Raw genomic sequence first — 26,701 nt, forward strand, 5'->3', positions numbered from 1 at the left:
TCAGTCGCTGAGCACAGCCCCCGGCAGCTCGTTCGTTAGCGTGTGCCAGCGCTCGATTTTCTTGTCCTTGTTTTTCAGGCAGTCGAACCAGTGCTTCAGCCGCTCGCCTTTGGCATTAATTCCTAACACGACTCCACCTTGAAAGAGACAGAGAGAGGGAGAGGTGGGGGTGAGCATCAGCCCCGCGAGGGACGCCGAGGGATGCTGGGGGACATTGAAGGATGCTGGGAGACACTGAGGGAGGCTGGGAGATGCTGATTGGAGCCAGGTCATGCAGCCACTCCCATGGGATCTGATACCATAACTTGATGTGACTCACGGGCAGTCACTGCCCGACTTCCCTGTGGCTGCGGTCTGGGACCTGCCCCGGGGCAGTTTGTTCTTGTGCCAAGGGCCATATGCTCATTGCAGTTGCAGCGGCTGTCAGAGATACTGGGCACTTGTTAGCAACAAAATCGCAGTGACCAGTAACAAAATCACAACAAGCCTAGATATATGATGGAGATAAACAAAACCTCCCAGTTAAACCTGGTTTTTATTCAGAAGAAAAAATCTGAAAACAGAAGAGGAGAGGGAGATGAATCTTCTCCCTGCTTGGGTGCTCCTCGCGCAGGGGATGTCTGAAGCAACGAGCAGAGGGGTCGACTGCGGGAGAGGAGGCTCAGGTGCAGGAGAGAGATAAAAGCAGAACAGAAACCCAGCAAGAATGAATGTGGGGACAGAGAACAAACCAAGAGGCTGGAGAAGTGCAGAAAAGCAGCAGATGAAAAAAGAAGAGGTACACAAGGTGAAGACACAAAAAAAAAAAAAAAAAAGAAAAAAAAAGAAAAGGGCCGAGGAGACCTTCTGGAGTGCCCCACTCACCTATGAAATCGTTTGATTTCCCGATATCATAGTCCCACACTGTGACTTCCAAGGTCTTTTTCGCCAGGTCGCCATGCTTTATCTCATAGCAAAACTCCTGTTGGGGAGCAGAGACAGAGTCAGGACAAACCCATGCTGGGTTCCTGGGGGCTGGGACACCCAGGAGGGGGCTGGGGCTGTCCATCCTCCTCCTCCTCCAGCTGTTGCCCTTTGCTGCCCACAGGGAACTCAACCTCGATCCCTCTCCCAGTGACTAAGGTCAGGTTGGGTTTTTTTTTCCTTTTTTTCCTTTTAAGTCCGAAGACTGAGAAAGGCCCCTAGGCAAGAACCACAATGGGTGGAAACGCACCTCATTGAACTCGGGGTTCAGTGTCTTCTTCTTCACCGCCGTCTTATGCTTTGATTTCTTGTCCTCATCTGGTTTCAAGTAACTGCAAAGAAACCAGTGCAGCACGGTCACACACAGGTCCTGTACCCCCCTCCCAGTGAGGAAGGCAGGTAGGGCTGCCCAGGACCAGCTCCGGATGGAGGCAGGGTGAGACGGGCAGCTGAGCCCCCTGAACCTGGAGATGCTGGCGATGGCTGGAAGGAAGCAGCATTTCCCCACGTTAACACAAGACGAGTCGCTGGCTGCCATCAGAGAGCACCGATTATCCCATCTCCAGTCCCTAGGGGACACTGGCACCGCACACATGCTCCCAGCTCCCAATATTAAACGCTCCCAGCCCAGAACCAGTCCAGGCTTGGGACCTGCTCACCCAAAGCCTTGCCAGGAGACAGAAACCACACTCAGGTGTGTAAGGGGGGAGCAGGAGCAAGCGCAGCGGCTGCAGCTCTGTGCACGCTGTTTCCCGCAGATATTTTGCAGCGCAGCAGCAGGGCCGGAAAGCAAATGAGATTAAAGTGTTACCAAGCAGAGAGGGCACCTGAAATCTGGGCCAGGCTAAAGTCAGTCCATCATCATTTTGTGTTGGTGCTGCTCCTTTAAACAGTTCTGCTTCCTCGTTACACTTTCCAGATCTTGCTCATAATTAAAAAATTAGGGCTTGTACCAAGAAGCATCACTTGCCTATCTGCTCTGACTCAAGCCCTGCAGATACAATCTACTCCAGATAGCGTGAGGGGCACCTACAAAATGACTGTACAACAATGGGAATTATGTCACTTCAGGGACTGAGCGTTTAAAAAAGCACGAGTGGATTTTTACGCAAACACCTCCACTCCTACAGAACAATCACACAGGAAGGTGAAAGCGTGCTGCCCGTTAGCAGCCTCCTGGGCACCAGGCGTGCTTCATCCCAATAGCTCTGCCTTAACAAATACCATCCCTGAAAGCGCCAAAGTTTGGGTCAGCACACTGGGGAAAGGGATGTGGGATGGGCATGGGGAGGGGGGGCTGCCAGCCCTTCTTCGCCACGGTCCCCCCTGCTTTGCAGAGAGTGAGTTTGCAAAACATCATCCACCTGAGAACGAGGAGCTGCGGTGATGCAGGGCTCTGTGTCACCAAACCATCACATTCCTCAGCATCCCCTAACAGACCCTGGATGACACCGACTTCCCTGAATCACTTGGGTGAGTCGCAGCAGCCCCTTACAGTCATTTTAATGGCTCTTTTTAAAAATTTTAATATTGCTGGTATTTTTCAAAAGGAAGGCACTCCCAGTCATTTACATTGGAAAGAATCAGCGGGACCTGTAAATGTGCCCTCAGCTCTGTTAATCAGGCCCTGGAGCCACCGGAGCCACGGGTTGCCACTAAAGTGCTGTCTGACCTAATTACCTGCATGTTGTAATTAGAGCCTTTCCAAAGGTGATGGCCCCGCTGCCGGGCTGGGAGCTGGGCTCAGAGCCTCCTCTCCCTTGGGATCCAGCGAAGAGGGCTGAGAGGGGGGATGCCTGTGCCCCAGGAGGGCCAGACCTGATCTAGCAGCCATCCCCATCCCAGCAGGGCTGGCTGAAGAGCGAAAAGGCTGGGGGTACGAAGGAAAGCAAAGGCGCCCGCAGGTGCTGAGCGAGGTCCAGGACCATCGGGCACAGGCATCATCCTGCTCGGGCAATACCCATGGCTGTGCCACCAGATGAGACCCACCACCCACCAGGCTGGGGCCATGCCATCAGCGAAACTTGACCGTACCTGTCTGCTTTGGGCCACCAATTCTGCCCCCAGGGCTGTGTCCCTGCTGCAGACCCTCTCCCAGGCAAGGGCAGTGCCAACGGGCAGCATGAGGCCTGGCAGTGGGTCACCACAGCCACCCACCCGCTGCTGAACCAGCGGGGCTGACAGACTGTCCTGGCACAGGGCGGGCACGGCCACACACCACCGGGCAGATCCTGCACCCACGTCACTTTGAAGCACTGTAAAATAATTGCCGGGGAATAACACGCGCCAGGCTACTGCAAGCTGCTGCCGTGACGCCCTCATTTGCATCTCCTAATGAGATCAATTAATTTCCACTGCAGGGAGAGGCAAGAGGGGACAGCACGGCTTCACCAAGGGCCAGCAGCGGCAGCATCTCGCCCGGCTGTGGAGCAGCACTCACGTTTTGACGTAGGGGTCGGAGTAGCCATTGGCGTCCATGGCGGCCAGGTGGGCGCAGCGGATGATGCCCACCAGCAGCCCCTGCTTCTGCGAGCTGTACTTGAGGGAGATGAGGATCCGGCCACGTTCCTCCAGTGATTTGTCCTCTGTTTTATCTATCTGGGGGAAGGAAGGCACCCAGTCTGAGGGCTGCGCTGGGACACGGCCGCAGCCGGACACCCACCTCCCCAGCTCGAGGGATGCTCTCCCCACCCCTGGTCATGTTTGAGGGGTCAAACTACCCCACGCTCCCATGTGCCGCAGGGAGAAGCTGCTGTATCTGCGGGCCCCCCGTGGGGGACGCTGCTCTGAACCGCCCACTCACCGGCAGCTGCTTCTCCAGGCAGATGTTGAAGTTTTTGGTCTGGTTGGGCTTCAGTTTCTTCAGCGGGATCCGCGTCTCCCCAATGAACTCGTTGTGGCGGAACTTGTCCTCATCGCAGACCGAGATCCTGCAACAAGCACGGGGTGAGTGGGGACGCCGGGGAGAGGGGAGGTGACGGCATGGGGGAAGGGGCTGCCCTGTCGCACTTGCAGGTCCTTCCAGCGAGGAAACGACTTCAAGGCCGCTGTTCCCCACACCAGCGACCGGGCACCTCCTTTGCAGGCAGCTGGAGGGCATCAATCCTCTGCTACAGCCCTCCCAGGGCAGCTCGTGATGTTTAAATGTGACACTCAATATCTTGGTCTGCTTCACCTCCGCAGCCGCCGCAGCCGAGACCCGAGGCTGCCGGGATGGAGGATGAGCCAGGTCTGGGGGAGCAGAGGGATGTGGGAGGCGGAGGGTGTGCTACACCATGTCTCCCAGCTCCATCACACAGCTGCCTGTGTGGAGCTACCTGGCTGGGCCCCACAGCCACCACGGCCATCTCTCCTGCTCAGCCCCCTCCTTGGGATGGCTGTCACCCTGCTGAGGCTTGGGCTCCCTCCAGGGAGATGCTCACGAACCCTGAACATCACAACCCTGCGATGCCGCAGCCGCTGTGTCTAACACATGCCCCAGCCCAGGTGCCATCAGAAAAGCAACCCGGGGCCTCAAGCATCCTAATGGCTTTGCCATTAAAACATCAAAGTCATCGGTGACTAAAGCAAAACTATTCTGAGCTGCTGCCAGCCCAGCTGCAGCCTGTCCAGCCACGGAGGCTCTTCCTAAACCCACTCTCAGACTGCGTGGCTGGGAGAAGCATGCCTCCCTGCAGGGCTCCCTCCCTCCCTCCCCACCCAAGGAGCTCCAGCACTTTTCTGAGTGTGTCCCCTGGTGCTGGGGATGCGGCTGCCTGGTCTGGGACACGGACGGGGTCCTCCAGCTCCTCTCCTACCATGTAGACAAGACTGGGAGGGATTTGCAGACCCAGCCTGCGAAAGGCATCACACCTTGGCCAAGGGAAGCTCTCTCAGCCCTGTCAGGGTCCTGCGCAGGGACCTGGGATGCACCCCACAATGGCAGCCTGCGTCCAAGGGCAGTGACGGCAACGCTGAGCGAAGGCTGTTTTCCATGCAAAAGCTATAAATGCCTTTCCCTGAGCTGGCAGTTAATGAGTCATTTCTCTGCTGCTTCCCAGCCCTCTCTGGGCGTCAGGAGAGACTATAGAAGAGCAAAGTTAGTGCTTGCAGGCAGCCTCTGCTCACAGCTCCTGAAATCCCAGAGAGGGGACCAGGAGGGTGGTGGATACCTTACAAGGGACCAGCGCTGCCTGGAGCTGGGGGGACAGGGAAAGCCATCCTGTTCCCCTCCAAAGGGAGCACCCTGCACCCTGCACCCCCACCACAGCCATGTAGGGACTGGCTCCTCCAGGGACCACGCGCGACCTTGCCAGGTTTTGACAAACAAGACCTATTCAGGAAGGGGTAAAAGTAACTAAAGATCAACAGTGCCCTGCGATCCCGCCACAGCGTAACTAACTGCACACCATGCCTCTGGCTGGTGTAGTGCCTGGATGATTTATCTGTGGATGGTTTATTCGTGGATGGTTTGTCCATGGATGGTTTGACCACCCTCATGCTCACAAGTGAGTAACAAGGTGGTGAGGAAGCCGTGGGGACGGCTCAGTCACACGGCACAAGGACCGCCAGGGCCGGGGCGCGGCACAGGAAGGGGGTTTGGAAAAAAATAACACAAGCGGGAGGACAGGGAATGCTGCTCTCCAGAAAACCATAGCTGGATGCAGCGTTACTATAGATACCCGCGAAAAAACCCACCCCACCACAACAGTAAAATCCTCAAAGAGAATCTCAAACGCAGGCACAGTATTTCCTATTTCCCTTCCTCCTCTCGCCTCTCTTTTAAAGCACAAAACCGAAAAAAGGAGCAGCAGCAGCTCCAGACAAGTAGCGGCACTTGCCAGGCGTGCACAACCCCACACCCATCTGGGTAAAGCTCTGGGGAGGGAAAGCAAGCACACATTTCTGAAAGCTGGGCTGAAGAGGAGAGGAGTGTGGCCCTCACAAGGAGCTGACAGCCAGGGGTCTATTTTTACACCCGGCAATCGCAGAGCGGTGCTGTCTCCTGCATTCTCGGGGGAGGCAGGGTTTGGTGTCAGTTTTACCTCTTAAGAACAGGAGTAACAAGATCTTCCCCCAACAATGTCTTGATACGCCCCAGAAGCACAAGATACCAGATGCAATGTCCTACTTGCTGTGAAGCCCTAGAACCACCCAGGATGGGCAGAAGCCCAGGAAGAAAATGGCTGGAAAACTTCAGTGGTGGTGGCAGGGACAGCATCACCGATGTCGCACAGGGAGAGGCTGGAGAGCCCCACCAAGCCCTGTTTCACTGCCCGTGGGGATGCTGGAAGCCCCTTGCTCCCACCTTAGCAAGTGGCTCTGAGAACACCAGCCTCTGTGCAGCTCGGTGCAGCTCAGAGACCTTCAGCTCAGCCCCAGGCAGCTGCAAACCCCTGCGTGCCCTCCCCAGGGATGGCTCCTGCCCCCCCGCCCCACATCTCCTGCCCCCCTGCCCTGCACAGCCCCGCTTCAGCAGCAGCCAGGGCACAGGAACACCCTGCAGCAGCCAAACCACCGCAGCTGCAGCCCACCAAAGGGCAAACCCTTCCCCTAGGGACAAAGGTGACAAGTCGGGGTAGCGTCAGGGTCCACAAGCCCCAGCCCGCCGCCGCGCTGCAGGATGCCCGTCCCCCCTTGTCCCACGGGAGCAGCAGTGCCCCGGGCAGACCCGTCGGTGCTGCGTGACGGAGGCAGCCCAGCCTGGCGCAGCGCCGGGGCGATGGCCATCCTCCCTTGTCCCTGCTGACGTCCCAGGCTAGTTAAGGTGTTCGTGCAGAACTGGGTCCCTCGGGAAGCGGTTTTTGGCACATCTGCAAGACGCGGGAACCGCCGCCGTCTCTGAGCAGCACGATGGAGCTGGAGACACTGCCAGGTCTTTCCTAGCCCTATTTTCCCTCTGGGACCTCTGGCCACCTCTCAGGTGGGTCCCCACATTTTGTGCTCATCTGTGGGTGATGACCAATGGTGCTTTTGACGCAGAGTTTTGTGTCAGCCCTTCCAGTCCCTCAGATGCAGCCCCCGAACGCCAGTCCCTCTGGCTGGCTGTGGTTCATCTTCACTGGGACGGTATTTCTAACTGGGGCAGGCTGGCAGTGCACCGGCCCCATAAGCGACGGCAGCAAGCGTGAGTCAGATGAGCAGGCAGCTCTGGCCCCAGCCCTTCCTTTGGAAACAGGCATAATGCAATTACGCTGGCTTGAATTTTATTATGAGAAATCGATGTGATGGAATTTTTATGCCTTGGGTTAGAAAAATCAGCTCCATGTCAAACAGCAAGAGATGCCTCGGGCAGTCAGGCTCACCTGCCAGCCTGAGCCCTTTAACTCGAACATCACTCCTCCCTCGTCTCTCTTTATTAAACCAAACCCTTCGATCTCAGCTTTTGATTTGACAACTTCCACTGAGGGGTCCTGATCGTTAAATTAAGGGCTCTGAAAACCACCTTGAAAGAAAACTAAGCAGCAAGTGAACAATCGCTGCTCATTAAACTTATTCTCCCTCCTACTCAGCCCGGGCTTCTGGGTTACAGCCCTGACTCACTGTGCAGCTCAAGCTGACTCACGACTTCTGCTGGCATATATGTTCCTCCGGCCCCTTTCCCGACGTGGAAAAGGGGGAACGGGGGGTCACTGAGGACCCCTTTCCACACATGCACGTAATAGGCAGTGGAGCCTGAAGACACATCTCCTGTATCTGAGATCCCTTATGGTCCCTATAGCAACTTGGGAGGCTCTTGATGGAGGATCAGATGCGCAGGTGATGCCTGCTTCGCTTAAGGAAAGAAAATAGAGAAAGGCAGAGTCCTGGGACTGTCCAGCTCTCCTAAAACCAAAAGGAGGATTCATGGTTGGGCTCCATCACAAAATGCCTCAAGGTCTGAGCACAGAAACCACAGTAAAAGTCTGATGAAATTATGAGTGTGACTGCAGTGCTGGAGCAAACCTTGTTCAGCGCTTCTGGAGTAAAGCAATTCAGGACCCTGAATCTCTAAGTGTCTGCGCTATGCCTGTTAGCCCTGATCAAATACTATTTTCTGAATAATATATTTAATGAGTCATAATGTTTGTCAAACACATGATTAAACAAAGAATTCCTGGCATTCGTGGGCTAGCTGAGTATCATATGAATAATGCATCACTTCGCCAGTATATCTGGATATGAAAAATTGTATCCAATATCTGGCCAGCTCTGATATTTATTATGAATACAATCTATTTATTGCGTATTACACGTATTATTTAAATGTAGGTGACTGTATTCTGCCTTCTCCAATTTCCCCTGCAGCACTGCTCTGCCTCCCCCTGTTATGCACCCTGGCTTCCCACCACGGGAGACCGCGGTCGAGCTGCTGTGGCATGGCCGTGCTCAGACCACAGGCGGGGAGCACCGGTGCCAGCAGACGGGGACAGGGAGCGGGGACTGCAGAGTGGGATTCACCCCCGGTGCTGGCAGGGAACCTACCCCCAAGCCCAGCCGTCCTGGCTCTCCGGGTCCAGCGTCTTTTAAGCAGCTCTGAATTTGCCCTCTCTCAGAATGGTGGTTCGTTCATTGCTATTAAGCCTTGGGCTAGACTGAAGGATATTTAACTCAATGAATGGATAAGACCTTTCAAGATCCTCCCACCTGCTGCGTTTCATGCAGTCTGAAGTATCTGGTGTTTTTTGAGGGGGCTGATTCATTAACAAAAACCTGCTTGCCAGCGCAATTAGCTGGGTTGCCTTCACCTCTCCGTCTCCCTTGGGGGTGTCCCTGCTTGGGGTGGTGAGCCCATATGGCTCCCGGGGCTTGGGTCCGTCACAGCAAAGTCACTCGTTCAGCTCAGACGAGGCTGCACGGGGATGAGGGCCAGCCTGCCGGGGCACGGCGTGGGGCTGGGGTCTCGGGCAAGAGGGGATCCATTACTCCGCTCACCAGGAGGCAGAGGATGCCCGTACTCCGGTGCCTGCAACTAGGCAAATGCCACAGGAGGGCACTGGCAGAGTGCCCCATGCCAACACTAACCCACCAACACATGCTGGACATGTCCTTCCAAGAGCCCAGGTGGGCTGGGAAGATTTTTGGGTGCTTTTCCAGCTTTTCCACTGCCTCACACGCCCTCCAGGCAGCAGGGAGGCGAAGGCTGGCGGCAGCTTTGATCTCCGCTGTTATTTTCACATTAAAGAGACTTGGCAATCACGTTCCCTGCCCCTTTCTGAATCTCAGCACCAAGGAGGCACCTGGGGAACAATCACCTCCCAGGCCAAGGGGAGCATCACTCATGCTCTTTCAACTACCAACAGCTGCCTTGCAGGAGCCTCGCCTGATTAGTGCAAGGAGAGCCAGCGTCCCCGCAGCTTTGAAATCAGCTTTTCCTGGTGGTGGAGGAGATATTTTGCTGAGATGATGGGTGGGCAAAGTGAAGCACCGAAGGCAGGACAAGACACAGCACGGGAGGGTGAAGGGCCATTGCTGCTGGCGTTATGGAGAGGCTCATAGAGGAGAAACAGTTCAAACCACAGCAAAATAAAAAAAATCCTCTGTGAGCCCCAGTCACGAGGGACCCCATCCGACTCATTCCTCCTCATATAGACCAAAGACCCCTTCCCAGCCAGGCAGCGAGGACACAATTCAGCAGGTATCTAAATGAGGAGGTGCAACATTTCCCAGTCTTGCATCCCTCTACTCGATATCCAGTGTTTGAAAAGAAGAAAATCCAAGCAAGGAATTCAAATAAAAGATGGATTTTTCTACCTTGTGGCTGGTTTGCAAGAAGTCTTATCTAAACCTGCCTCAGGATGAATGAAATCTCCTTTGCCAATATCTTTGGCTGCGAAGATAGAGAAAAGAAAAAAGGAGGCTGGGGAATTGCTCTTAAGGAAAATGAAGAGCACTTGAATTTTAGGTTCTGGCTCTGATGGGCACGAAGGCACAAGATGGATAGCTCTGATGGCACAAGGAGACGCCAAACCCCGGGGATGCTGCCCCTGCATGAGCAGATGAGGCATCACAGGGAGGTTTGCTCCCCGCAGAGCACCCGGCTGGGAACTCGCACAGGACAACTGCACCGCGGGCGAGCCCGAGGCTTCCCTCACCTCCCTGGAAAGGTGCCCTTTGAAGCTACTTTGGGTAATTGGCCATTAACCGACCTGGCCAACAATCTCCTGAGCTCCCTGTGGAGTTCCCAAGAAAGAAATGTTGTCTCCATCCAGCCATGGCCCCCCGCGGAGTGACAGGTCCCTGTGCATCACCCCGGGGTCCTGTAAGCAGGGTACAGGGGTCTGTGCATGGGGTTTAGCTTTGGAGGGGGCACAAGGAGCCCCGGGTGCTGAGCCCTGTGGGAGCCCGTGGCCATGCTTGGCTCCCTGAGAAGCGCCTGCAGCACCCAGGCTGGCAGGCGGGAGCGGGGAACGTGCTAACGAGAGATTTCTGAGGGGAGAAGGGCAAATCCACCTGGCCCATGCACGCGTTTCTGTGTGTCCTCCCTGTCCTTGAGCATCCTGCATGTCCCCACTGCCTCCCAGGAGCGGGTGGGCGCAGCTCTTCCCCAGGGAGAAGCAGCTACCAGGGCCCTGAAAAGGTGGGGGTCAAGCCCTCCTACTCCCTGGTGCCTTCCAGCAAACAACTCAGCTGAACGTCTCTCTACAAACTGATTTCTACGCTTGAAGAGGCTGAAAACTTCAAAGCCTGGAGTAAAAAAATAAAAAAAAAACCCCACCAATAATAATAATAATAATAAACTAGAGGCTTTCCAGCCCAACCAGCCTGCAGCACTTTCAGCATGACTAATATTTTCCATGTGAAATGATAATCCGTTGTCGCTAAATTTCTCATCTCTATGCACATTGCAGACAACAGGTAGGCTCTGCCCAAATTCACCTCTGAGCAAGACCTTTTATAAGGGAGCTGGGTGCTCTCATCGTGGGGAAAATAATAAACTCCCAGGGTACCTGCAAACAAAGAGGGTCAGATTCCAGCCACAGAGCTGACAAAGCCCCAGGTCCTGGGAGCAGGATGCAAAATCCACCTTTGACAGATCTTAGAGCAAATCCTCCTGCATAGCAGTCCCAGATCAGAGCAGTGACGGAGTGGCCGAGGTTGTGCCAGTACCCTCCCCGGGCAGGATCCGTCCACAGGCTCTGGGTCACTCCCTGCCCTCACCCAGGTGGGATGGTGGCCAAAAACCAAAAACCTGTGAATTCACAGGGGTCTGCCTCCTGCAAAGCAGCACTTCCAAGCTCATACGGCCCCACCACGCTGCTCCTGTCCACCTCCAGCCCCACACAAAACGTCTCCCAGTCCCTGGGAGATGCTGAATGCACAGAGACTGAACCAAACCAAGAGAACAGAATAAATACACATGAACACTTTTCATTAGGTTTGACAATAATTCACAGATGCCTCCAGCTTTCTTTCAAAAAAAAAAAAAAATCAGCCTTGAAAGGGGCCTAGAGCTTTCCCAGGAAGATTTTTCACAGCAAGATGTGACTGCAAAGCCTTAACATGTGCCCATGAGAGCTGGGCAAGAAGAGGTTAATAACACCACCTCTGCAGGCAGGAGCCCAGCGAGTGAGTTATGAAGTTAATGACCAAGCAGGACCATGCTCCTCACCAGCTATTCTAGCCCAGACTCCCTGTAAATCACGTAGGGTTGATGGGTGTGTGCAGGGCACGTGTGCAAGCTCCAGGGTTTGGTGGGTAATAACTCTGCCTGCTCTGCCGAGAGCAGCCGCCAGCACTGTCCTGCAGGGCTGGGGCACGGGGGTCCCCTGGGAAGTTGTCACCGGGGTGGGGAGGGATGCCTGGGGTGGCCCCGAGGGGAGGGGAAGGGACATGCATCCCCCCCCCGGGTGCCGGGCTCAACACCTTGCTCACCCCCCCCGGGGCCCTACCGCAGGGTCTTGCGGATCATGTCCTCATCGGTGATGCCGTAGTAGGTGAGCGTCTCGTTCCAGGTGGGGTTCAGCGTGTTGCGCAGCGTTTTGGTTCTCAGCTTATTCGCCTGGAAAAGCAAAGGAGATGGCGGTCAGCAGGACCCGGCCTCAGGAGATCGTCTGTGCACCCGTGGGTGGGGAGGGGGGAGAAGAGGAAGCACAGTTTGGAGATGAAGGGGCAATGGGTGCTCTGGCCCTTCTGCCCCAGCGCCATAACCCAGCTGGTCCTCGACAGGGTGGGCCAAATCCACCCCAACTGCAGTGATAAGCAGAGGGGCAGAGACACGGCGACTCACTGGCTCATTTGCAAAGCATCCAACCCCGCATCCCGCATGCTGGAAACAGCCAGCAAAGTGGGAACCTTGGCAGAGCACAGCGAGAGGACAGGGACTTCATTTCTGCAGCAGGAGCGAGAGAGGAGGGGAAAAAAACATCTTTTCAGGTTCATTAAAAAATACCAATTTGCTGTTCTCGCTGTTTATTTGCATTCCTGCTCCCAGCTCAGCTCCCGTTCCTGCCTGACTCAAAATAACTTCCTCCATAAGCATTTTGTTAGCCCTGGCAACTCTTTCCAGCACTGCAGCTCTGCAGAGTGGGAGGCTGGGGACAGCGGGGCTGTCGTAGCTGCTTCTGGCCCCAGCACGGTTGGGGCATCCTGGCACACACCCACCCGTCCAGGCTAGGGGACATTATTCATCTTACTGCCTGAGCCACCCACTTCTGTTGGGGACAGAGGGAGAGCAGAAGCAAAGGGCTGCAGGCTTCAGACAGGGCTTCTCCATCAGCCCCCGCCCCCAGCCGGGGACAGCCTGACAGAGCAGCAATTTTCCTGCAAAGTCAGAAAGTTCAATCCCCACCTCAGCCACTGCTGGGCATAAGGAACTCTCAGGAAATCAATACTTCAGAGTTGTCTCGTCCATCTTTACGGGAAGCTGCTGCATTCCCCACCTTTGGTTCACCAGCCCCGAGCTAAGTGCGTGTAGGATGTGAAGCATGGGATGAACAAAAGAGCTTGTGCTCACAGCAAAGAGGGGGGATCCCCTTGTTGGCATGTCCTTTCCCCACCACAAGCACCCCAAACACACCACCTCTTTCACCACCACTAGACATGGCCAGCAGGCAGTGAGGGGCCACAGCACAGCGTCTCGCTCCCAAATGCTTTGCACAAAGCAGCTGCTTGCTCTGGGTTTGATCTCTCAGAGACAGAGAAAGCCTCTGTATTTTGTGTTGTGTTTTCATTTAGGTTTCCAAAACCACTTCTGCCTCTGAAAGAAACCCGGGCCCCGTGCAGCGCTGTGGAGGCTGGGTGAGGAGCTGTGAAACGCTGAGCACCAGGTTTGGAGGAGGTTACCCCCGGAGGAAGGTGCGATGCTCCAGGAGCTGACCGGGATGCAGGGGCAGGGACTCAATTAGCAGCAGCATCTAAAGCCCTGCAACACCGACTGCTTTTCACATCTCTCGGGCAAGAGCTCGTTCGCAGCGCAGGGGCAGCCAGCACTGCTACTCCCGGGCACCAGCCTCGCTGAGCCGATCCCTGCGCACCCGAAGGCATGTCCAGGGGCGACAGCAGAGCGATACAACCCAGAGGAGGCTGCAGACAGGTGCTCTCATTTATGATTTAATACCTCATTTGCCTTAAATCTTTCCCAACTTTGTAAAGTTGCTTCAGACAAGACACTTTGTCATACCAGGTTTCATCCCATGCCTATTTTATCTCCTTTCTCGGTGATATCGTGGCCACCATGCCAGGCTCCAGCCCGAGCAGTAAGATTTGTATCAGAGGGGGAGCGTAAAGCCTGCTGAGGGGTGACAAGGAGAGCAGGGAAAGCACCTGATGGCACCCACTGCCTGAGGCCTGATCCTGGGGCTCTCCAGGGGTCAGGAAGGAAAGTGGGCTTAGCCAAGGGGGTAACGTGGTGGGCATCACCCAGCAGCTAACACTACCCTGGGCAAGGGACACGGATTAAATCAGAGGAACTGAGCTCTGGGAGAGCCTTTTTCTCCCATCTGGAATGACTCAGTACTCAATAACCAGCTCACGTGGAGATCTCCGCATGAGGGGAATGAATCCCACCCTGCTTCCCATGTCTCTGGCCTGGGCTCTGCCTGAAAGCCCAAGACCGAGGGACTTGGGGACCCTCCTGCTGCTGGAACGACTGTACAGAAACATCCAGCCCAGGAGACATCCACAGTCCCCCTCAGCTCTGCTCACCTCTCCCGAAGCAGATGTGGGCAGTGCTGTTTGGAAACAAGGCAGAGAGAGACCGAGCAAGCACAGAGACAGAGGGACGCAGGGGCAAGGAGAGGGTCCTCCCGCGGCTGCTCTGGGTTCGTAGAGTCTGCAGCTCCCGCACTACCCCCATCTCAGAGCTTCCCTCCCGCCTCTCTGGTCTCCATCACCTCCAGCAGAAATGCTAATCAATGCATTTGCAAAACATGGAAATGACAGATAATATCGCTGATGAAACTGCTCCCGGCTCTCCTATTTCCAGCGGAACTTGAAATGTGGTTAAAAACTCCCTCTACAGCCCTGAACATTATGAATTAATTCAACTGAACCGTAACAAGTAAATATACCTCCCCCCAAAAGGTCTTTCCTTTAGTGTAAAATAAGAGTGCAATTAATATTCGTAACACATACATTTAGCATTTAAATTCAACATCCCCATCAGTTACACCAAGCTCTCACTACACATCAATATCTTTAATTACTCTTCTCTCCAGCAAGCGCTGAACCTAAGTAGATGGAATTATTTCCCTTACAATTTATACTCTGCTTTATTATGATCTGAGGGGTTTTAAATGCAAAAGAAAAAGGGGGAGGGGGGGAGGAAGGAGCTGGTGTGTTTATAGCTCCAGATCATTTCACTCGGTGCTTCCCAGGGGCTTCTGGAGTGCAGTGTTCGCACCCCCTGCTTCCAAGGGTGAGGAGTCAGGGCTGGCACCTGGCTGCCAGGCAGTGGTTTATCGGAGAGGCACTTGCTGCTCCTGCAAGGATGGATTTAGCCCCAGTTCTTACCTCCTGCCACCGCTCTCTCCTGCTCACCTGAGTGAGAGTCGGGCAGGAGACTCGAGGTCTGGCTGCAGCAACCAGCAGCCCCTGGGTGAGGAGCTTCTCCCTGGGGAACCTCCCAGCTCTGATTTCAAAGGGAAAGGCTCAGCCTCAGGTAGAGAAGGAGCAGCAAAAAAAGGTGTCTCACCTTGCTGGCTCCGGGAAGCAAGTGCAACTTGACGTATGGATCGGCCAAACCATTATGGTCCATCGGCTTCAGACCCTGGAGAGGAAACAGCAAAAAGTAGGAGTTAGGACAACAGCGAGACGCTGGGGAGGCAGGGTGGCTTCACTGAGCCCATTTCCCCAGGATGTCGTGGGTCCATGGGCTAATTGCAGTTTCCCCGGGAGTGGGAATGGAGGAGAACAGGGTTGGTGCAGGATCCGGGCTGCGCAGCAAAAGCCAGGCGCACTCAGCGCTCCAACGGCGTCTGCGGTCGGTGCCGAGGAAGGGCTGCGGGAAGGCTTCTCACCTGCGCTTGGCATCGGCCGCAAAGCACCTCTCTGCTCTTCCAGCAGCTGACTCTGACACCTTGATCACAATTAATTTGGGGGTTAAGTAAATCAGTGCAGAGATCGTCAAGGTTTAAAATTACAGGGTTTTGTCATTTAATAATTGCTTATGAGCAAACATCCACCTCTGCTGTTGTGGTGTTACTTTTAAGCGCTCCCAGAGGGTGTGATAGCACCTACCTACTCTTCGTTATTAAGGCACAGCTGAAGGAAGAACAGCTTTCAGGCCAGTGGGAGGCTGTCGCCAGCCGACTGCCATGGCATTTGCGGGGAAATCTGGGGCTACTGGAGCACAAATGCAAGGAAACTCTGCGGCCATTCCTGATGGATTTTCTACGAGACCCTCACAGCTCTTCAAGGATGGCGTGGATCATGTTTGTTATAGCGATGCTCTGGAGTTGATCCTGCTTCGGGCAGAGGGCGGAGACAAACCTGCTCCTCTTCTAAACAACCAGCGGGCTGAAAATTATCCAAGGGTGATGCACAAACCCAGCACAAAGCCATAACTGCACAGACGGCATGGAAACAAACTCCACAGGGTAGGGAAGAAACACAGGAGCATGAAAAATGGAGCTTAATTTTCACCAGTCCTAAGTGGAAGTGATAAAGGCTACATCATGAAAGTCCTTGGATTACTTCCAGCCTGGCTGCGGGATGTCTGCAGGAGTTATTTCGAGGCTGTCTGAAGGCAATCCTCTGCCTGGATCAGAGGAGGGTTTTTCTGTAGAGGTACCCATCCAACCCCGGCTCCAACCCGGGCATGGAAACCAGGCTGGGTGGTGCTCAAGACTCCTCACACCCTTGGTGTGATGAGCAGAGTATTCAGTGCCTGGGAGTAATGAGTGTGTGCAGCTGCCAGGGATCCACCTGGCAGGAAAGCATTCGTATGGGCTGCTGGTGGAAAGGCTGCGTGCAATGAAAATGTAATTATCAAGGCCTGGGTTTGGGCAAATCAAAGAGGGAAATGCTGGGGAAATCAATTCCATATTTTACATGTATGAAATAACGTGCTCAGCTTAACCCACAGCACCAAGGCAGCCCTTCGGATGCCCCCGTCCCACCCCTCCCTGCTTTGCACAACTCTGTCGAGGGTCCAAGCTGCTCCTGACCTTGGTGAGGGCTCTGCTTTGGAGACAAGCGCGCTGGCCCGGGGCAAGGGAGACCAAATGGTGCCCAGCAAAGAGGATTTTGCTTCTAAAGCAGAGCCAAAAGAATAAAAATATCAACAGCGAATGGAGACTAAACAGCTCTGCTGTAACTGCAGTGCCTCTCGGGTGATGGCCCTGGCCCAGCAGAAGGGGAAGGTGGTGGTATTGGCTGTGGCTCCACAGGCAGACAGGGCAGCAAGGGGCTGGGCTGGTCCCCAGGCTCTGGAGGGGATCGGGCCGGCCGGGAGCACAAACTGCCCACAGCCGAGCACAGCGAAGGCTCTCCCAGCCTCCCACGGCAGAGGTGCCCCACCCGCCCGATGCTGCGCAGCAAATGAAATCAGAAGCAAGCAAGCAAATTCCCATGAAAATGGATGGAGAAAGACAGGCAGCTCTGTAATTCACCCATCAATTCAGTTCAATTAAATTACCTTCTGAGGAGGCTATTAAAGGCTTTTTTTTAATAGATGTGCTATGGAAGATGGAGTGACAGGAGCCTGGAAAATGGCTTCTAATGTCACATCTACCTCCCTCCCATGTCACTTGATATAAATTTGGCACAGGGCTGAATTAAACATGACAGCAGCCTGATGGCTCTGCCCCACAAAGCTGCTCCCGTGGGTGCTCACCCCTCCCAGGCACCCACAGGACGACCAGCACCATTGCTTCCCCTGTGTGGAGGGACCTCCAGCCTAAAGCTGCTTCGAGAGAGCTGAGAGGCAGAGAAGGACCATGGGGCTCATACATGGGGGCAGAGTCTCCCATTGGCTTCAGCCAGCACAGCCCTGGCTCTAACTGGTCCTCCCACTGCAACCAAGTTACGGTGCTCTGCATCAAAGCACGGGTGATGGAGCCAAGACCGAGTTTCATCTTTTCCCTCTTCCTCCACCCAATGCCAACATCCCTGCTGCAATCCCACAGGGCCCGACAGCCCCGCTGCATCCCAGCTGCTGCCAGCTGCTCTCCAGGCCAGTGACATTTAGCTAATCAATAGGATTTAATTACAAGTCAGGCTAATCGGGCTGCCGATTAACACCACACTAGAGGCATACAGAAATCACAGGAGACAGAGTTGTTCTATCATTCGCCCCACAGCGAGCTGCTTGCCCAGCGAGCAGGCTCCCTGCTGTCCAAAAACCAACCTGGACACCTCCTGCCAGGCCAATGCATCCCATTCTGAAATGGGGCGAACTCTGTGCTTCCACCCTGACAGCCCCGAGGAGACACACAGCTTTGAGACGGGAATTTCCCTGCAGTGATAAATATTTATGAGTAAATCCATAAGTAATGCTCAGTGCGGACCTCCAGCACTCGGCTGCGGTTGGAAGCGGGGGAGCAGCCACATGCTTGGCAGGGTGGAAACTCCCAGGTGTTTTCTAGCTGCAGCTGCATCCAGCAGCGCAGGGAGAGCAGCCCAGGTATGCTCAGATGGGCAGCGTCTGCTCTGCGTGGCCTGCCTGGGGCCAGGGAGCTGCCTGCACCGCTGCCTGCACAGCCACCTGAGGCTCGCCTAGGGGACCCTCCTCCTGAAAGCAGGAGACAAACGGAGCTACAGGATAGCAGAGCCTCACAGTATCTGCGCTGCCTCGCACCCCTATAGATCCCCCTCTAGCAGGTTGTTATTATTATTCACTCCATACAGCATCTTGGGCTTGAGCAGGAAATTGAGACCCTCACCCAAGCCACGGCATGGCATGCCAAGGCGCAGCCCCTGGCTGCCTGCACGTTAATCGTATCATTTTCTACCACAGTGAGGGGGTGATGCCCAGCGCAGCCCAGTCGTTGCCCACACACGATGGTACGGACCAGCACAACCCTGGGGAGAGCGTGCGGTGCTCACGCACGGCAGCAGGCGGCCAGAGGAGAGCCCTCCTGCCAGCCTGCCACGCGGCTGCTCCCGCAGTCCAGAAACGGGCTCCCACACCGCCTTGATTTATTCTCCCATCGATCCGAGCTGAGCCGCGACGTGCCTGAGTTCAGCCGCGCCTGAAGCGTGAAAGGCAGGGCACGGGCAGGGCTGCTGCCAACACCCAGAGCTCTTCAGCGCGAGGCGGCCGCTGGCAGCCTGCCCGCTCCTGCCTGCGCAGGGTCCTGAGCTTTCTGCCAGCCAGGGAGCGGCGGCAGGGACACCGAGGCACGCCACCGCAGCCCTGCTGCAGCCGGGGAGCGATGGGGTTTCTTGGTCCTTAACTCCCCGGCACTGTGGTACTCCGGAACAGCGTCTGCTTTGGCCCTGTGGTGCAGCACCAGCGAGCCCTGATGCTGCTGCACCTGCCCGGGGCTCACGCCAGCGTGGCAGGGGTGACAACCTGGTGCCGGCACAGGCACCCCCACCTGCCGAGACCAAACCCTGATTGCACCGGCTGAAGGCAGCGCCGAAGCGTAGGACTGTCTTACAAGGTTAAGGCCAGAGGTGGATGCTCCTGGAGCGTGCCAAGGTCCTCCCTCACTCTGCAGAGGCAGGACCTGCCTCACGATCCAGATGTGGACTAACGGCAGCCCCGCACTTAATCCGTTCATCTCGAGGAGGAACTGGGACACTCGCTTCCCCAGCTAGAGCCTGCAGAGATGCCAGGCGCTGACTGCCTTCCAAAATCACCTTCCAGATATTCATGTGTTGGCACGAAGTGTCTGATGACAGGTCACCTCTATGTGCTATTAGGGAAACTGAGGCACCAAGTGCCTCACTCCTGGTGCAACCACACAGCCTGGGGACAGCCCCACGGCTACCAGCTTCCACATCCATACTTCCCACAATAAAGCAAGCTCCTTTCATTCCCTATTCCAGCTCCATTCAAACTTGGGATATAGGCTGACCTGAGGGTCTGGAAACACCCAGCAGATCCCACTGTGAACATACACCAAGAAACACCTCAGCTGTCCCCAGGGCAAACACCCCACACGGAGGGGCTCTCCCAACCTCCTGCACAATACAGCAGCTGACGGCTGCAGAGCAGAAAATTGGTGGCAGAGCACGATGGATTGGATTTAATCCACTGCTGGTGCCTCCAAGAGCCTTCTAACCCCCTTCCCACTCCCCAGGAGCTGATAATGGGACTCGGGAGGGACATCAGCAGATATAAAAGATTACAATAAATAGAGAGAAGCAAAAATATCTAAAGGGAAAGAGAGGATTGCCTGGGGGGGGGGGGGGGGGCGGGTACCAAAAGGAGAAAGAAATTCTCACATGGCTGAAATAGTCCAGGTTTTAACAGCTGCTGGCAGCAACTGAGGCTCCATGAGCTGCTGGAGCTGGGACATGTCTTGAGGGCACCTTCCTTGGGGGCCTGAGACATTTTACCCAAGACACCAGCCAGTCCAACCTCAGCCCAGGTCCAAGGGCAACAGATGTCCCAGCCCTGTGGCTGTGCTGTGGCTGGTGCATGTGGCCCCAGTGCTCCCCAGCCACCGCATCGCCTCCTCTACAGCACTACTTCTAGCATCTACACAGCCAACGCCAGCTCCCACCGATGGCAGCCGGGGTCCTGGCCCTTACCTTTTTGTAGTCAAGTTTTGGCAGCTTTCCCCAGGCAAGAGATGAAATGAGAGCGAGCAGATGGCAATGTAAATAAAAGAGAAAAATGGGAGAATGAGAGCAGAATGGAAATGAACAGGACTCAAACGCTTGAATGTCAGAGCGGTGGGGGGGGGTGTCTGCCTGCTCCACAAGCAGGGGCGATGCCAGTGCCACGTGGTGCCCCCAGCCCCGTGGGATGGGGTCAGCAATCGCTATTCCCACACAGCCAGGTAGGCACGGCGGGGACCAGGGCTCTCCTTCATCAGCCCCGCCTTTGCTCTCGCTGCTGTTAGATCTATCACTTGCTGCTTGCAGGTTTCCTTCCCCCCTTTCTTCCACCCACTGCAAACCCAATTAGAAATCTCCTCCTTGGCACCGCTCCCGAGCGCACCAAGGGAAGCCTGACCCAGAGGCTGACAGCAAATTCACGGGTGACAGGCAGGGGGGTGGCGGGGAGGGAAGCAAAACCCACCGGCTGCCTCAGCCCTGCCCCTGCAGCCCTGCCCAGTGAGCTGTGGGTGCTGCGCTCGCCCCCCCAGCCAGGAGCACCTCCAGGAGGCAGATGCCTCCACGCTCATCCCCAAAGCCAAGCTTTTGTGCTTGAGATCTTATTCCAGATGGGGAGAACTCTCAGCACCCAGCGCAGTGGGCTCTGGGGTGGGGGCTGCAAATAAGCCAGTTGCAGCTGCAGAGGAGAGGAGCATCCTAGGAAGGCAAACAGAGTGGGCTGATCCTCCGGGGGCTCAGCTCACAGCCCATTCTCCTTCAGTTTCTCCTGTCTTCTGTAAAAACTCTCCACCCCTTCCCAAGATCTACAGGGACTTAGGTCTTCTTCCACCAGCCCACCACTGTCAGGGCCCAGCCGTGTTGACCTGGAGCCCTCACTGCTCTGGTCCTCGTGCTGGGTGAAGCTGAGAGGAACCAAGCAGCACCCAGAAGCACCTTCTATGGGCCCGGAGAGAGAACTGGGACCTCAGTTATCTGTTTCTGCTCCAAAATGTGCAAAAAAAAACCCTAATTGCTTCAATCATGCAGACGGCAAAGGCGCTGAGGCAGAGCACTTTGTAGCAATGATTAGCAGCATTTAAGAGAGCCATTTATAAACTGACAGCCGGTCACAGCGTCAAGTAAATAACAACATTGGGTCGGGTGCTTTTCTAAAAAGCATCAATAGCTGCAACCATCTCATCACGGGGTTGAGCAGCCGTCTGTCCCACTGGAAATGCCCTGAAAGGCAGGGATGGAGGTGAAGGAGAGGGCAGAAGCACTGGCTGTGGGGACAAAAGTGGAGCTGGAAAAGGGATGGCTGCACCTGGGGACACCAGAGCCCCCAGCACAACCCCGGGATGGGGGGACACCTGGCTGTCCCCACGCGCTGCCCTCACTGCTGCATTTGCTTGGCACAGCCACTGCACTGGGGTGGCCTCATGGTTTTGGCAGGGTTCTGGTGGCCCCGTAACCCAGGATGAAGGTGGCCAGCTCCAGGCATATTTGGTCCTTGCTGTTCACGTGCCCGGCCTGAGACGTACCTTGGCTTTATTGATCGTGCAGTGGAGAGCGTTGTTTTCTTGATCATAGAGCAAGCTGAAATCCAGTGTCCCCAGCGTGGCTGCAGAGGAGAAAAGATGTCATTAACCTGCGGGGCCCAGCAAACGCTGGCTCTTCCCCCTCCAAGCACAAAAGGAGGGGATGAAGATGCTAGAGAAATGGCTGCAGACATTACAAACCACAAAGCATCCTCCTGTGAGCCCTGTTACAAAACATGGCTTCACGCTGTCAGGCTGGTGGCCATCCCCACGTTCGGCCAGTGGGGCTGGCACAGCCCTGGGAGAGGAGTGAGAGCGATGAATGGCTGCAGCTCGCCCAGGCACTGCAGCCAGAGCAGAGGCTTTGCCGCTGTGGGCTTTCACACGAGTCACCTCATCTATCAGCAGCCCCACCGCAGCCATCAGCCCATCCCCCAGGAGCTGAAGGCTCTTCTCCAGCAAGATATGGGCACGGCTGGGGCACAGCCGAGACCCACTGTCAGCACATCGCCCCCCTCCAGTGCCACTGGCATTCCCAGAACACGTATTTGTATACTGACACCTTCAAACAAATGAGCCACCAATGGGATCCCTTCCCAGCTCCAATTTGGCTGCAAACTGTAAATTAAACCCAGTGAGAAAGGAAATACTTTTACGGTTAAAGTGAAAGACACCAACAGCTTTTAATCAGAGCAGTGTTCCCTTATGGCATCCACAACCTAGGAATGGCAGCAATGGGAAAGCTCCCGGATGGGACCATAGGGAAGGGGCAGGAGACCAGAAGAAACTCAGCAGCAAAAGTACATTTGATTTGAGAAACCCTTTCCTTTTCGATGATCTGAGCAAGTCGCATTAATCTAAAGCAGAGGAAAAGCCTCAAAAAGACATGCTTTCCAAAAGCACAATTTCATCTTCTCCAAGGCTCCCAGACCCGATTTGCACACCAAAGCCCGGATGGGGAGCAGCATCTTCCCCGGCACAGCTTTGCCTGCCACCAGCCTTGAACTTCTAGGGTGGCTCTGGACCTAGCAACCCACACTTTTCCATTCCCACCTTCCCAAAAAGGGTCTGCCCGAGAGCTGCCTTGCCGCCACGCAGCATCCCACCACTGTTTCCAAGGTAACTGCACCTTCCCGCCATCCATGCAGGTTCAGAGCAGGGAAAAAGAAAATAAATCCAAAATAAAAACCAGAATAATTTTGCTTAATATCAAAGCAAGGTTTGTTGCCTGGGAGGTAAGTTAGATAAACTTTATGGCAGGAAATAAGGTGCTTTTTTTTTTTTTTTCCAGTGTCAATCGCCTCTGCAGCAAGGTACTCCGGGAGGAAACAGATATTGAAGGGACTGAAATCTTTCTGCTGCAATTTCACAGTGATCTTCCAGCTCAAACGCAAGTGAGCTACAGGTTCGCCTGCTAGCAAATAAAAATCACTGCTCCGGAGCAAATACCTTGCCTTCAAAGCCGAGCAAATATTCAGAGGGATTTCTGCCAGAATAATGTATCCCCCCCTTGTTTTGGAGTAATTTCATGGCATGTTAGCTATCAGCTTAGGTAAGTTGTAAATCAGTGGGGTTTACCTGCCAGGGCTCACGGGAGATGGAAGTGATATAAGGTGAGGCCAAACCTGCAACACCTTCTGTGTCATCTCTGGTTTGGCCCAAATGGGCATTTCCAGAGCAAATACTGGCCAAACTCGCCCCACCTCATGCAAAGAGGAGGAGAGCGCAGCTGTGCCCCAGTGGTGCTGGCGGCTGGCTGTCCCCTGCCCACACTCGGCGTTGGGGAGCTCACCAGCCCAGGGAGGGCCGGCACAGCCCATCACACTGGGGTGGGTGTAGCGGGAGGCTCCACGGCACACGGACGAACGCCAAGTCAGCAAAACTCAGCAAATCTTTATTTTCGCTCGAGAGCGGAAGACGAAGCCTCCGGTTTCGGAGCCTCATCATTTCCACCTGCCCTTTAATCAGCCGCTTCCTGCCAGCCCCACCGCTCGGCCCTCCCAAATTCAAGCTGTTATTTTATTTTTATCCCAGAAGGGAGCCCGCGGCTTAGCCTGCTGGATTTGACAATTTATAAAACAAATTAAAAGCTTGGAGTAAAACCAGACTTCGGCCAGAAAATACTGACAAAGCCTCCTGTCCCCTCGGCGGCGCAACCTGCCCCAGGGGCGAGGGCAGCGGGGAGCCCTGCTCCGGCAAGACGGGAAAAACCTAAAAGCACCATAACAAATGAGCAGCAGAGGCTTGTTTTGCAGATGGGGACTAAGGTCGTGCTCCCCAGCGCTGGTGGTCCATAAGCAAACCTTGAGAAGTCCCCACTCCTCCCGGAGCTGCCAGCAGATGGGAGGGCACGGACGGGGGTGCATGACTCCCCCTAGCCCTGCCAGCCTCCATCCCTGGCTCTCCTCCAGCCCTGGAGGGGTTTTCCTCTATGCAGGGTTTTTTTTTTTCATTGATGGCGAGTCTCGATTCCCAAGGAAGGGTCTGCCTTCGGCAGAGGGATGTGGAAACATCAGCGGCACGTGTTGCGCTAATTGCTTAAAAACGCGGCCATATGGAGATGACAAAAGGGATCAGGCTAGCTTGGGCTTTGGCAGCTAAGGTGCCGCTACGGAGACGAGGGCGAGTGCTGCTGCAAGAGCCAGGACCCAGCAGGGCGGCGGATGCAGAGGACACATCTCCGGAGGAGCAGAGCGCCTGCAGCGCGGTCGCAGCCCCGCAGTCTGTTACCTCCTGGGGATGTGCGGCCGGGCGACGGATCAGGCACAGTGGCGAAGGCAAACACCAGCACTTAACCTGCCTGTGTGCCCCACCAGCCGCTCCCAGGCAGACTGGGGCCTGAGGAGATGGCAGGAGACCTCCAGCTGAATCCAGGGGTGGGAGCCACCCTGCAAGCTCCATGCAAACCCCCACGGGACCGCAGCCCCGCTGGAGAGCCAGCCCTGTGCTCCTGGAACAGGGAGCATGCAGAGCGAGCGGCCAGGCAAGCCAACACCAAAGCACAGCACAGGTCTCACCGCTCTCACCCCTCCTGCAAAACCTCTGGCAGCCCATCCAGCCCTGGCTGCAGGAGACCGGCTGTCTCCAGCCGGCAGGATTGGGCCCAAAGCCTCGGGGCGGCAGCAGCCACCCAAGGACGCAGTCGGCTCTGAACAGGGCCCTCTGCAAAGCGGCTGAATTAGAACCACAGAATGGTTCGGGTTGGAAGAGACCTCAAAGATCACCCAGTTCCAACCGCCCTGCCATGGCAGGGACACCTCCCACCACACCAGGTTGCTCAAGGCTCCATCCAGCCTGGTCTTGAACACTTCCAGGGATGGATGGAGCATCCACAACTCCCATAGGCAACCTGTTTGCGCTTCTTTGATTGCTTTCCCCCTCCCACCCATCCTCGCAGCTGAGATGTAACTCGATTGAGCTCTTAATTAGGGGACCGAGTGCCTAAAAAAGAAAAGGGCAACAATTAGACTCGAAGCGTTGTTACTAGACGTATTTAACTCGACTGGGCTATTCTGAACGCTGCCCTCTAATCACACAGGCTGCAAATAAAAAAATATAAATAAATGCCTTTGTCAGGCATTACAAAGGCGGCTTTGCGCTCTCCAGACAGCAGGCAGGATGTATCATTATTATTACGATTATTCTGCTCCAATGATAAAATAACCATTAGGAGAGCTGAACTCATTAGCACGTTCTGACCCTCTTTCCCCTCCATGAATTGGGAGAGATTGATGGGAAGGTGCCGGCCAAGGTCTAGCATTTAACACTGGCTCTAAAAAGGAAAATAAATCTGACTTGCACAGGAATGCGGCCTCTTCTCCCACTGACCTTTGGGCATTTTGATTAATTCAGTGGGCCACAAAATTATTAGAGGCCAGCATAACCGGCAGATGCATCTCCGGGCTTAGCCGTGGGACACAGCGAGTGCGCCTGGAGCCCGCGGGCAGCGCGGCGTCCTGGCACAGCGCCGCTACCGCCCTTGTTGGTGGAGTCGGCAGAAATTGTTTATTGCTGACATTTCCCATCAGCGCCCAGGGTGATGGGGAGGCTGAAGTAGCTTCTATTTATACCTGCGGGATGAAAGGCAAAACGCAGTGATAAATCTGTGCTCTGCTCCCTTATCCAGCGCCTGTCCTTGCAGGCTACGTGCCCTCGCCTGGCCCAGGCAGGGTGGCAGATCCACCCCCTTCATGGCCTGGGATGCCCCAGGGAGAAGAGTTTCTCAGCCCAAGAGATGCTCAAGACATAGAAGAGGCACCGGCGCTTGCAGCACGGATCTACAAACTTTGGCACACCCCGCAGAAGAGGGAACCGATGACTGAGTGGCCTCCTTACCTTCCAAAGTCAGGGAAGCTTTCGCATCATGACTGCCTTTAGAAAGCCCAGCAAGGCTCTATGCTGGGAGAAATTGAGGTGTGCACAAAAACCCCCACCTTAGAACTAATTAAAAAGAAGTCCAAAAGCCTTAAGTCCCTCTGCTTATCAGCATTGCTACTCCCATGATAATCTGCTCAAGGATTTTGTGCCAGGGAGATCAGAGTGGAGCAGTAAAAAGACTGCTGAGGATTGTCTGGATTAGCTCTCCCTTACCGAAAGCACAGGTTCAGTAACCTTCAGACTGGGTACTTTTTAATGCACTATAAAAGATAGGTCCCTATTCTTCCGTTGCTTTAATTTTCCTCTGCAACGGAGATAATTTTAAAGGTCCTGAAAGGCAGCAAGTAATTCTGTGCACTTACAGCCCCATGTAAAATGTCGGTAAATGACTCCTCAGGAGGAACAGAAATTATTTCTTGCCATTTCCAAGCAGGGCTGCTGAAGATCGCTTTGGCAGGTGGCTGCGTGCGCTCCTGCCTCCCCACGTGCGGCCGCACCTCATCCAGGTCTGGTGGCACACAGCGGGGCAGCGCAGGCAGCGAGTGCTGGGCAGCTGGGAGATCGACTCCCTGCGCCACATGGGAGCGAGGCCCCCAAAACCCCCAGGGTTACCCCTGGAAAAGAGCACTGTCAGCCCCAGCAGCCGGGGCTGAGCTTGTGTAGTACCCAGAGCGCTGCCGGCCCATGCTTCAGCTGCTGCGTGCAACTCGTGT

At 55.2% G+C, this 26,701-nt stretch overlaps 1 protein-coding gene across 2 annotated transcripts in view; it reads right to left on the reverse strand.

Annotated features, from left to right (window-relative positions):
- The window catches only part of DOC2B (double C2 domain beta), a 33,510-nt gene continuing 6,809 nt past the window's right edge, over positions 1-26,701 (reverse strand). The window contains exons 2-10 of one of the 2 annotated variants that reach the window (XM_086475194.1): positions 21,615-21,694; positions 20,065-20,088; positions 15,056-15,130; positions 11,814-11,923; positions 3,767-3,893; positions 3,404-3,561; positions 1,214-1,295; positions 865-961; positions 1-137 (exon numbers count right to left, since the gene is read on the reverse strand). In XM_086475194.1, coding sequence (XP_086331320.1) covers positions 1-137; positions 865-961; positions 1,214-1,295; positions 3,404-3,561; positions 3,767-3,893; positions 11,814-11,923; positions 15,056-15,130; positions 20,065-20,088; positions 21,615-21,694 — 890 coding nt within the window. The remainder of the gene's footprint in view (positions 138-864; positions 962-1,213; positions 1,296-3,403; positions 3,562-3,766; positions 3,894-11,813; positions 11,924-15,055; positions 15,131-20,064; positions 20,089-21,614; positions 21,695-26,701) is intronic. The other variant, XM_086475195.1, reaches the window with a different exon arrangement.

The sequence above is a fragment of the Leptosomus discolor genome, chromosome 18 (assembly GCF_034619465.1).
Source record: "Leptosomus discolor isolate bLepDis1 chromosome 18, bLepDis1.hap2, whole genome shotgun sequence".
NCBI classification, from domain to species: Eukaryota; Metazoa; Chordata; class Aves; order Leptosomiformes; family Leptosomidae; genus Leptosomus; species Leptosomus discolor.